Source organism: Molothrus ater, chromosome 4 (assembly GCF_012460135.2).
Source record: "Molothrus ater isolate BHLD 08-10-18 breed brown headed cowbird chromosome 4, BPBGC_Mater_1.1, whole genome shotgun sequence".
In the NCBI taxonomy this organism is placed as follows: domain Eukaryota; kingdom Metazoa; phylum Chordata; class Aves; order Passeriformes; family Icteridae; genus Molothrus; species Molothrus ater.
Window position 1 is genome coordinate 60,276,161 of NC_050481.2, and position 11,815 is coordinate 60,287,975.

At 40.4% G+C, this 11,815-nt stretch overlaps 1 protein-coding gene across 1 annotated transcript in view; it reads left to right on the forward strand.

Moving 5' to 3' along the window:
- Nucleotides 1–10,256, forward strand: part of EVC (EvC ciliary complex subunit 1) — a 50,311-nt gene extending 40,055 nt beyond the window's left edge. The window contains 7 exon segments of the mRNA XM_036382118.2: nucleotides 2,458–2,664; nucleotides 3,430–3,574; nucleotides 4,477–4,579; nucleotides 6,551–6,677; nucleotides 6,929–7,022; nucleotides 8,198–8,309; nucleotides 9,325–10,256. Coding sequence (XP_036238011.1) covers nucleotides 2,458–2,664; nucleotides 3,430–3,574; nucleotides 4,477–4,579; nucleotides 6,551–6,677; nucleotides 6,929–7,022; nucleotides 8,198–8,309; nucleotides 9,325–9,406 — 870 coding nt within the window. The 3' untranslated portion in view covers nucleotides 9,407–10,256.
- Nucleotides 10,257–11,815: the final 1,559 nt, after the last annotated feature.

The window sequence follows — 11,815 nt, forward strand, 5'->3', positions numbered from 1 at the left end:
GATTTTTAGACATGATGTTCCCATAGGTCACTTTCACATCTGTTTGTGACTGGTTTTTAGTGTTGATCTATTAAGTTTTGTTGGTTATTTAACTATATGCATTGGATATTTATGTAGAGCAACACCACATTTCATATTTCAACTTCAGTCAGCCCTCCCAACAGGTGTCAGTGATAGCTCTGCCCAACCCACTGCTGCTGCACATATGGCTTGAGCCCATCAAACACCTTGCAGCTCTGTGCTCCATGCTGTTGCTGTGTAATTAGCTGAGAGGTAAAATTCTGTACCCCTCTAATTTTGATTTGCATCATACAAACCCTCAATCTCCACATGGAAGAGGAATAAGGAAAATCTGTGTCCTGCTGTTCTCATATTTGAAAAATATAAATTGAAGCAGTTTCTTTTAAGTTTGAAAATCTGAAAAACTCATTAACCTTCAGAAGAAATAAAATATAAAATAATAAAATACAAATGCATATCACTGCATTCCTCTTGCTTTCTGTTACTCCCTCTCACTTAGCTCACATGGAGATGTTAATTGATGCAATCACTGCCTTCCCTAATGAAAATGAAATTTCCTCAGGTATTAGTGTTCCTATGGCATCTCTCCATTACAGCCTCTTTCAAATTCCAGCTAAAACCCATCTCACAAGAAAGTGCCTAAAAATGCACTTGCTAGATTCTTGCTGCTGAAAAAGTAGGACATAGGTGTGGAATGGGAAAAGTCAAGAGAGAAAAAACATGTTACAAACATCCTCCAAAACTAAAAACAATCTATAAGTAGTTCAGGAAGAGGTTAATTTACAGACATTCAAGCAGATTTTTAGATATATTGTGTTGTTTTACCCAAACTTAATTTTTGCTTGAGCCAGTCCTATACTGGTGGACAATGTCATGTCTATCTATTGATTTCATATAGAATGTAAAATGACTAATGAATCCTACCTTGGGCATAATCACATGACATTGTGTCTCTAAAAAAAAAAGAGAGAAACAGTTTAATGACATTCCAGTTTTCTCAAAAACCTCAGAAACATAAGTCTTAACTATAAATATAACATGTCAGAACATTAATAAGAATATTAGTAAGCATTAATAAGAATATTTCTACAGATGAATGTTCCTTTTCTACTTGCATTTCTTATTTCCAAGAAGGCATCAAATAGGTACTATCACATCTTCCAGAATATTTTAATGTTCTTTAGCTAAGTGTATAAATATAAGAAAAACCTCAGCTACAGAATATTAGGCCATCTGTGGCAGACTGCTACACTTAAGGATGACAGAACAGACCGACCATGCTGGTAAGCAGATACTACTGTTCACTAAAGAGAGCTTAGATGAAAAGTGTGCACTTTTCATGCACAAAAATGGAAGCAGAGATGGTCCAGAGGCCTCAAAGGACTTGAACTCTTCAGCCTAAAAATAGGTGCCTTCTGGAATATCATAGGTTTTAAAACTGGCATCAAATATGTGAATAGAGAACCATTTTCACGTTTTTAATGAAAGAAGAGAGCACCTAGCAAAGTTACCAGATAGCAGGTTCAAAACTAAGAAATATGTGGAGAAGCTTTAGCACTCAGCAGCAGAAGATGTTGTTTCAAGTGTTATTACCCACCATTTGTGGCCAGTCCTAAGGGTATTGGTACTCCCAAGTACCAGCAAACCAAGTTTTTCTCAGGTAGACCACACATACTGTGCAAGCATTCCTGGTGCATAACTGTCCTTGCCTTGCTCCTGTGCAGTTTATCAAGGCATCCACAATTGTCCCTTACTGGACTCAGGATATTTCACATACAGGGGAATCCATCATTTAGGAGTGACTAATAGGACAGGATGCAGTTTTTACTCTATGTCAGTGTCATATTTTCTGAAAAATCCCTTTGCCCAGGATTTTTCTCCTGGGAAGCTGAGAAGCCTCAGAGAGAAATGAAAACAATATTATCTCCTTTGCTTCTCCTGTATTTTCTGCTTTGGAATGTGCTTTGGAGATTGTTTATCCAACATGTGAATTGTTTTTCCTTAATGACCAATCACCACCCAGCAGTGTCAGACTCTGAGGAGTCAGTCACAAGTTTTTAATTAATATCTTGTTATGCCTTCTGTAAGTTACTTTCTCTATTCTTTAGTATAGTTTTAGTATAGCATTCTTTTATATAATATAATATCATGAAATAATAAATTAGCCTTCTGAGAACATAGAGTCAGATTCTCAATTCATCCTTCATCCTGGGGACCCAGCAAATACCACAACTGTACATATCATGACAGAGACTATAGTTCTGTTGCAATGACAAATGTGTTAAATGACTGTACAAACTTCCTCTGTAAATCATGTTATTATAATTGTTAAAACTATAACATTCTGAATGGGTGCAGGACTTTATTTCAAAGTGAAGCTGACTACAATTGTTAACATATTTAAGTGGCAGTGCTGTCTTATTGTCTGATTGCCAGGAGTCCCACATCCGTGAAGAGGAGGAGAAGCTTGAGGAAGAAACACAAGAAATCAATTTAGAATTTCACCAGCAGCTAGTCACAGAAATCCAAGAAGCTCTTCAGTTTCTTCAGCAGCACATGGAGCAGGTGATTGGGCAGACTCTGCTGCAGTATGCTCGAGGGGAAGCTGGAAAAAAGAGCTCAGATCATGAACAGGACTTCAAGGTATGGAAATGGTCAATAGCAATTTTCCAGACAAAACAAGGGCTACCTTGCACAGATGGAAAGCAATTTAATGTATGCATTAACCTATGCCTGGAAGTATCAGCAGAAAACCCTTAGGACCTGTGTTAAAACTGAGCATAATTTGCAAAGTACTTGCAAGCTAGTTTATGTAGCAGTACAGTATTTGCTACAGCAGCCAAAACAGGTTTTAAGTCAAACACTGGAACAGGAAAAAAATTGTCACAACTGTTAATGGCAGAGAATAACAAAAAGAAGAAAAAAATTGAGATTATTTTCTATTGATAAAGGGTTTGTGACTAATTAATAGTTTGCATTCTACCAGCTTAATATTAATTCAAAGATAAATAATTAAGTAAAATTAAAACTTAAATCACAGATGAATAATTTTTTTCCAAAGTAAATATTTGGATTTTCTGTGTAATGGAAAGTCACAGCAGAGCAACACATAGATTAGCTTGCTTTGCTGGCAGTTGGCTTGATTGTTAAAATGGGCTGTAGAGATTGAATGGACAGGGGAATGACCACTTCCCAGATGGAGATGAGGCGAATTAGGAAGGTTTTGCTGCAATTTTTCATGTTGAAATGTTGCATTGTTCTCAGTATCTCAGTCTGCCCCATTTTTAAAGCCACGTATTAAATTCACAATTTTGTGTGCACATACCAAATTAGCTATGTGGTTTCTTTAAACAGATCAAAACACTTTTGGGCTTGGAAATTAATTGTGACTTGTACTATGTGATACAGGAGAGACTGGTGGAATCTGCTGTTGAAAGTGTATATGGGACCAGCAATAATATCAATAGACTGGTGCAAAACTACTACCAGCATTTAGGAAAAATCACAGAAGATTATGAGGGAAAAAAGCTTCAATATCTAAAATCCTTACCAGGTTTGTATGATACTGACAACTTTAAGACAATTTTGTTTCCCAGTAAGTGTGCTTAGTGTAAGGTTAGAGGATTTTGCTTCTTCTGGCATCCCTTGAGCTAGTAAATCTGAATTTAGCCTGCCAGGCACAGTCACAGGAGGAAAGGTGGGGAGTACCTCCCCTCTCACAGCCAGCCCAGCCAGCCCAGCCCTGGGTACACTCAGTAACAGTAACTGCTCCCTGATGGTGCAGGTGGAAGGAAAGGACCTGTCAGCCCCTCTGAGTGTTCAGAAAAGGTTGGATGCTCCCCAGATGAAGGTTATGTACCCTGATCTGTTACAAACCCATCCATCTCCCTCCTGTTTAATTTAAATAGAGTGGTGCAAGGTTTTGTCTGTCAGATGAAGCCTTGCTGCCAGGCAGGAGTGCAGGGGCAGAGTCAGGGGCATGGCCAGCACATAAGCACTCAGTCCCAGAGTGTGAGCATTTGTGAAAGTAACCAGAATAGTTTCCTGTCAGTTGAGGGACATCTTGTGAAGCTGGGCATACCCAGGAATAAGTCACATCTGAGTGGAGGGTTTTCTTTAGAATGCATTTTTTGTTTAGGTAATACAGTTCTTGCTTAAGGCATCAAGGTCTTTTTAGAAAATTTCTGCTTTGAATTCCATGTTAATCAGTTAGCCTAGTGGGAGAAGTAGGTAAACAGGAATGCCATGACATTCCTATCTCAGCTAAATGATGCACAAAGTATTCTCTTTGCAGCAGATCACAGTGGCAGAGTGTGTAAGAAGTACTTGATATCCCTAAGGAGCAGTAAGTTTGGAAAGGCTACCTAGCATCAGGATTAATTTGTGATGAAGGTTATCACAACTCAGAGTTTTTAATTTTGAGCAGAAAATTTTTCAAAAACATTATTTCAACAGAAGGAAATGAAAGGATCAGACTGAAGAATAAAGAGAATGAACTGGCATTGAAAGAAAAACACACCAAAGGCCTCCTAAATGTGTCATCCACAGTCCACCAAAGGTTAGACCAGGCAGCAGCATTGCTGTCTATTTAAACTTTGTGAGTGATTGCAGATCTACATGAATGTCTAGCTGAATAAATGTCTTGAGTTTGCATTTTATACTTCTCTTTGATGGAAAAGAAATACCTATTGCCAAATGATGTCTGCCCTTTGATCTCAGAGAATTACTTTCTTATTAAATAAACTTTTTGATGGTCATTAGTTACAGATTGGAGAACTATACTTAGGCAGTTTGAAAAGAGAGAATGAAATACAATGCCAAAACATATGCCAAATTAAAAAAAAATTTAATATAAATGTGGGATGGGAACCAGTGCTGAATGTAATTCATTACATCCCATCCTTTTTACTTTGAACATCAAAAGTGTTTGTTAGTTTGCTGTGGAGAAAGCATATACCATAATGAGGAGAAAATGCTTGAAGCCCAAAAAATACTCAAAGTGGAAAGAAGGATTCAGTGAATGCCTTGGAAAATCAAGATTACTTACACTAAATTTAGAGTGGAATCCCTCAAATGTTAGTTAAATAAAAATCATATTTAATTAATTACTGATTAAATGAAAATTAAGTCCTGACAAAAAGCACTGCAATTAAAAAGGCGTAAGTTGTCATAAAAAGGTCTATGGCTTGTCATGTACATGATACATCTTTTAATCATTTTATGTCTTTACTCTTGGTTTATTATTCAGCAAAATACAACAGCTTCAATTTTGACATTGTAAAGAGGTTAAATCTTTCTTTAGACATTCTGTTTCTTCTAAACTGAAGGATATCATTTCCCACTTTTTTATCCCTGCTTGAGTTAGTAAAGAAATGGATTTATGTAATAAAGGATTTCATAAAAGATCTGTTAGTTATTCATTATCAAATTTATCATTTATTGTGACATACAAATTCACTTTCCAGCTGTTTTCTCATTTGTTTTTTCTCCTGTAATCTACTCTAGTATCTTTAAACAAAATACAGTAAAGTTTCCCTTCACAGAAGCAGAAATGTGGGATTGAAGAATGTAGCTATGCAGCATCTAAGCTGATACCATAATAATCAGTAATCAAACCCATTTTCCTATTGCCATTATGATTTCTTTTATGGTCTAGTGCTTTGTAAATTAAATATAAAGTTTACATTAATTTGTCCAACTCCTATAAACTTGACATTGTTTTATTGTTTTATTTCTTTTTGCCCTTGGTGCAAGGTTAGGAGTGTGAGTTCGAAAAGCAAATGTTGAAAGGTAACCTCTGTAAGCAGTGAGCATTACAGTAGCAACTTCATTAAGTGTAAATGTCAGAAAGGATTTGTGTCACCTCCTTCCCTGAGGAATTTGATGGGTGATTGGCAGCATTGCTTTAAGGTAGACCAGGCAAGAAAACAGAAGAAATACAGATGCACCAAAGTTGCAGCCATTCAGGTTGTACTGTAATAATAATAGTCTTTTACCAGAAATGTAAAACAAGTGAAGAATTCAGCAGTTAATGCTTTCAATTCCCAAGTTTTGAATTACCATGTTGATGATGGCTCATTCTGGTTCTGATGATGGCTCAGTACTGAAGAGGCCTGGATGAAATGCCTAATTCTTAATTCCTTGTTCTCACACCTGATCTTTGAACATTGTTTGCCTTGGCCCTTTGGCAAGCAGGCAGTAAAACTGATCCTAGAAATATACAGTGGTTTTGAAAGCAGGCTTCAACTTTAGAGCTGAATTCCAGTTCCCAAAATCCAGGTATGGACACTGCAAACTCCTGTAATTCCTACCTCCAAAAGAACTTTGTGTTCTATGGACAGCCAAGGCAGGTTACTAAAATAAGTAAATTTAAAAATCTACCACAAAATTTTCTGTCCCAGCAGAAGTTAGCTGGGCCAATACTGTTAATGAGCCTTTCTGTCTACAAAACCTTCTAAATAGACTTTGACAGGATTGTATTCCTCCCTTGCACTGAACAACATCTATACATTTATATTTCTCTGACCAGAATAGTGCTACAGCAGAACAAGATTTTGGCTCAGTTTGAACTGCGGCAGCAAATTCGTCTGGAGTCTCTGAAACAGAAGCTGCTGGGATTGCACCACCTGGGAGCTGAGCTGGAGAATCAGCTAAGGGTAAAATGGTTCATGGATCTAAGCATTCAATGGGGAAACATGGGACAAATTGTAGGGGTCTCTTTGCTAGCCTAGTTGGAATGAGTGCTGAGATTCATCTCTGTCTTGTAGGAACACTTCCCTGATTGTTTCCCATATTGTTTCCTGTGTTTCTGCAGTGATGTGCCTGCTTTGTTGTGCCACATGTAATAAAATAACACAGAACTGAGCTGTGTTGTGTTGAGTGATTGCTGCTCTGTCCTTGCATGCAGGAAGCAGAGCAGGACTTTGTGAGTGAGTTGGCTGTGCTGACCCGAGTTCCACTGACTGTGAAGAAGAAGCCTTCCAAAAGGAGCAAGCCAGCAGGTTGGTACCATCCTGAATTGTTCAGAAAAAAACCCACATATTTCCACAAATCAGTGCAGATTTTGCAGTATAACACATTGGAGTTTCAGGAGAGATTTTTCATCAGTGCCATTTCCCTAACTGGGATGTAGAAAAGTAATGAAACCTTTCAAGGTCACCCAGTTCTCCAGCAGAGCAGCACAGCCACAAACAAGTGCCACCTTTCCTCACTTCAGAGCAGCCTTTAACCTGTAGATTACATTGTGCCCACTCAGGTGAGGCCTTGCCCTGCTGAAACCAAAACATTTTTCATGTCTTTGTCATTCCTTTAGAAACAGCTCTGTTCACCTCAACTGCTAAATCCATGGGAGAAAGCAGAGTTGAATCACCCGGTTTTCCTTCCTGGCAGAGTGGAAGAATTGCGTCCCACACATGTACTCAAAATCAGGAAGCTTGATCTGTTTTTATGAATTTATTGTAGTTTTGACAAATTATACTAATTCATTCTTCAAGAGCTACTTAGGGACAAATTTTTTGAATAGCAGTTGTGTTTCTAGTGCACATTTCAGATGCAGTGTACAAGTGTCATCCTTTGAGCCGTGCAATCTTTCTGTCATTATCAGAATGAAACATATGGCGTTGCATTTGAAGGATGCTGAAAGGCAGGATGGGTGCCTGAAAGGGAAAAGCAGGTCACTCCCTGCACACTTTTGAAGTCTTTCTCCCCAGCTGTTGTTTCTCAGGTGTGCAGAATTGTTTGCCTTGGTAGGCACCGTGACTGCACAGTCAGGGCGCTCAAAGCAGTGAATTTTTAACATCATGTTCTGATTCAAATCACTCAAAAATATGAACCATCTTTTCTTCTGCTTGGTGGTAATAAAAGGCCATTTTCAGTTACTTGCTAAGAAAATATATGATAGGGCTTTCAACTGTTGCACCACATGGAAACTCACTTCAGTGTTCAGCAAGTGTGGCAGTTCACAGTCTGCTGTGTGAGAACTGACCAGTGGTAAAAAAGCAGTATGCTGGGCCAATGTAAAGTGAAGTGATTTCCTTGGAACAATAACAGGTATGTATGAAAAGTTAGAGTGTAACTTTTTGCTTCAGGTTAATCAAAACCAAACAAGCTCTCAAGCTCTACTATTTGTGATTCTTTTTTTTTTTTTTTTTTTAATCTATTGCATTTGGCAATTCAGGTGAAAAAGCAAATTCCAAAAGACAAACCATCCAGTCACCTGAACCAGCAGAAAAAGATGATTCTCATGAAAATATTCAAGAATCCCATGGAATAACTTCTGGCTTATGCAGGTATGTTACAGACTAAAAATAATGGTATGTGAAAAGCTATTTATAAAAGAATCCTTTTTTAATACAAAAACTGCAAAACTTACTTTTTAACAAGATGTCAGTCAGACTTAAAACATAATGCCTGCATTAGCTGATCTTCCTTAATATTTACTTTCCACATGTACTTAAGCTTTTTTGCCCGATAATGTTTTTTGAACTTAGGAAATTCATCTTTATTTTCTTGTCTGTACTGCTATATATTTTATAAATAGCTTTGATCAAAGGTATAGAAATGAGAAATACTGTTTCCAAATTTCCTTTATTTAGTTTTATTTAAACCTTAGTCACAGACAGCATAAATCAGCAGAGACAAGTGAATTCAATGGAACTAGGCTGAATTGTAGCAACCAAAATATGGTCTGTGGTATTTAGGCTTTCAACTTCCACCTTTATTTCAGGAACAAAGGCAAGCTCCAGTCTTTGGCTGATGAGGGTAGCAGCTCTAACAATGATTTTCTTGATAGATGTTTCAGTTGGCTTGTGCTGGGGTGCTAACTGGAGAAGTGGCTGCAAACCTGAAAGATGCCAGCTGATTACCACGGGCAGATCAAACCAGCCAGCTGGTTGCTGCGCCTTGATATATTGAGCAGAGAAAATCCTGCTGACAGGCAAAGCAAACAGTTGGTTCTCAGGAGCCACAGGCCTTTGGGGAAAAGTATTTATCCCCTGAGTGACCTCAGCCTGGGACTGACTTCAGGAGATGGCTCCTTTCCCTGATGGCATCAACCCTTTTCACACACTCCTTTCCCACAGCCGACGAGGGATGCGTGTGCAGGGAGCAGGGACCCAACAAAGGAACGTTTATGGGTTTGCAACTTTGTGTTGGCAGCCCCAACAGAGGCACTGAAACCAGTGACTGCAGAAGTTATATAGCAGGAGCCTTTCTTTTACCAAAATTAATTTAGTTTAGGAGAGAAGTAGAGCGTTTTAAAGGCTGTCTGCAATTTTGTTGTCTTTTTCTTACTTATTCTTTCAGAGAGATGCCACAGAGTTCACGTGAAGGGGAGACTGAACCAAGGAAAAACTCAAAGATGTTAAAAAAGAAAGGCAGCAGGTAGTAAAAGCTTTTGTCTGAGCTGTCTGAACACAGTGTACCAAGGCATCCTTCTGGGGAATCTCAGATGCTGTAGGTACTTACTGAGCTGCTTTGCTGAGGAACAATGAAGAAAATCAATAATAACTCATACATCTTTTTTAGCTGCAGACCAAGAATCAATCCCAACTTCCTTTAGCTGTTAATAAAACATTCCCTCTTGGTTTTGGTAAGAGGGAAAACAAGGAAGTCTTTAATACAAGCTCTTTGAGACTGCTTGGGTAATGTGCTGGGGAGACAATTTTAGATTTGGAATAAATCTGAGGTTAGTGCACCTGTAGGAGAACAGGTGCACACTGGGCCCAGGTCAGTGTGTCTCAGTAAGGTTTCATCACAAGAGTGATGTACTGTTTACTTTTTGAGCCTGAGATGTGGTACACAGTAGCATTCTTTTTTGTGAATGCTACTTTGACCTAAGGAAAGGAGATAAAAATGTAGAGAATATGTAAACAGGTTTCAGATGGTACTGACAGATCAAAAGATGACATTTGGTTTCTCTTTTGTTATATTTTTGTGCTTCCACTCCTATGTATGCTTTTTAAAATTTGTACAAAGATTTTTAAATGTCTGTTTCTCTGCCTTTGTGCTAGAATTCAAATTGTTACTTTTAAAGAAAATGAGAGAAAACTGGTTAACTCTTTCACTATTTATGCTTCAGTTTCTGGTCTTCTACCTTAAGTGCACCCTTTTGTTTCCAATGTACTTTGTTATGCTCATTACATTTCCTATGGGAAATTCTTGTTATGCAAAGCAGTTAATTCTTACTGGCTGTACAGAGCACCTGTGTTGTGTAATAAATTGCCCCATTTAAGCAATCCTACAGCTTTCATGAAGTGGGAGTATTCTGCCTTTTCAAAAATAAACATATATTTTGCTAATGAAAAGGTTGTCCTTTGGTGGAAGATGGAAGGTCCTACATCAGTTACACAGTTTGCCTCAGACAAAAGTGCTGCTGTACAAACGAGTTCACCAGGCCAGTTACACACGTGTGTTAAACGGTTCATTTTCATCTCAGCTGTAAAAATAATTTCTAAATTGTACCCTTTCAAGCATTTGATTCTGGTATTTTCAGCACTTCATGTTATCTTTCTGCCTTCCCAGTCTGGATTTTAACACTTTAGTTGCTGCTTGTTCTTTTTTGGTTGGTATTTTTTGGTGGGGTTTTTTGAAGGGCGGGAGGTTTTTTTGGTGGTTTTGGTTTTGTTTTTGTTTTTGTTTTGTTTTGTTTTGGTAACCAAATCAATGTATTTACGTAGGATTGTTGCACATGTTTCACTCTGCAGTGCTCTGTGTACACAGGGCACAGGGAGCTGTTGCCATTAGAGCAGATGATGCTCCAAACCCCTCGGGGTAGCAGAGTTCCTGCCACACTCAGGGTGCAGCAGAATCACTCGAGAGGCTTTGTCATTACCCTGTGCTGTGCTTTGGCCGGCCCGGCTGGCAATGGCTTTTTCTCTGAATTAGGAACGGGGATTGTCCCAAAAGCAGGGCAGCAGTGCCCTCTCCCGGGCAGCCCGCGGTGCTCGCAGCCCCTCGCAGGTGGAGGAGGCGGGCAGGGAGCTCCGGGAGGGAGCCAGGGAGGGTCCCTGTGCTCAGTGTGATCCCTGCCAGTCCCCAGGGGTGTCCCTGTGCTCGCTGCCATCCCTGCCAGTCCCCAGGGGTGTCCCTGTGCTCGCTGCCATCCCTGCCAGTCCCCAGGGGTGTCCCTGTGCTCAGTGTGATCCCTGCCAGTCCCCAGGGGTGTCCCTGTGCTCAGTGTGATCCCTGCCAGTCCCCAGGGGTGTCCCTGTGCTCGCTGCCATCCCTGCCAGTCCCCAGGGGTGTCCCTGTGCTCAGTGCCATCCCTGCCAGTCCCCAGGGGTGTCCCTGTGCTCAGTGCCATCCCTGCCAGTCCCCAGGGGTGCCCCTGTGCTCAGTGTGATCCCTGCCAGTCCCCAGGGAGGGTCCCTGTGCTCAGTGTGATCCCTGCCAGTCCCCAGGGGTGTCCCTGTGCTCAGTGCGATCCCTGCCAGTCCCCAGGGAGGGTCCCTGTGCTCAGTGCCATCCCTGCCAGTCCCCAGGGGTGCCCCTGTGCTCGGTGCCATCCCTGCCAGTCCCCAGGGGTGCCCCTGTGCTCGGTGCCATCCCTGCCAGTCCCCCCAGGTCCAGGTGCAGGCACCTCCCAATCTTCCATCTGTCTGGCTCTCCTGGGAGGGAGTTTCTGCAGACCTTTCTTTTCTCCCAGTCACATTGGCAATCTCCTGTCCAAACACCCACTGGTCTGGTCCCTGTTAGTGACCTCAGTCCCGTCGAGTGTCCCCGTGGATACCCCAAGTTCAATGTCATGTGCACACTTGCCATCACTGTCTGTCAGTGAGGCAGATACTGAACAAGA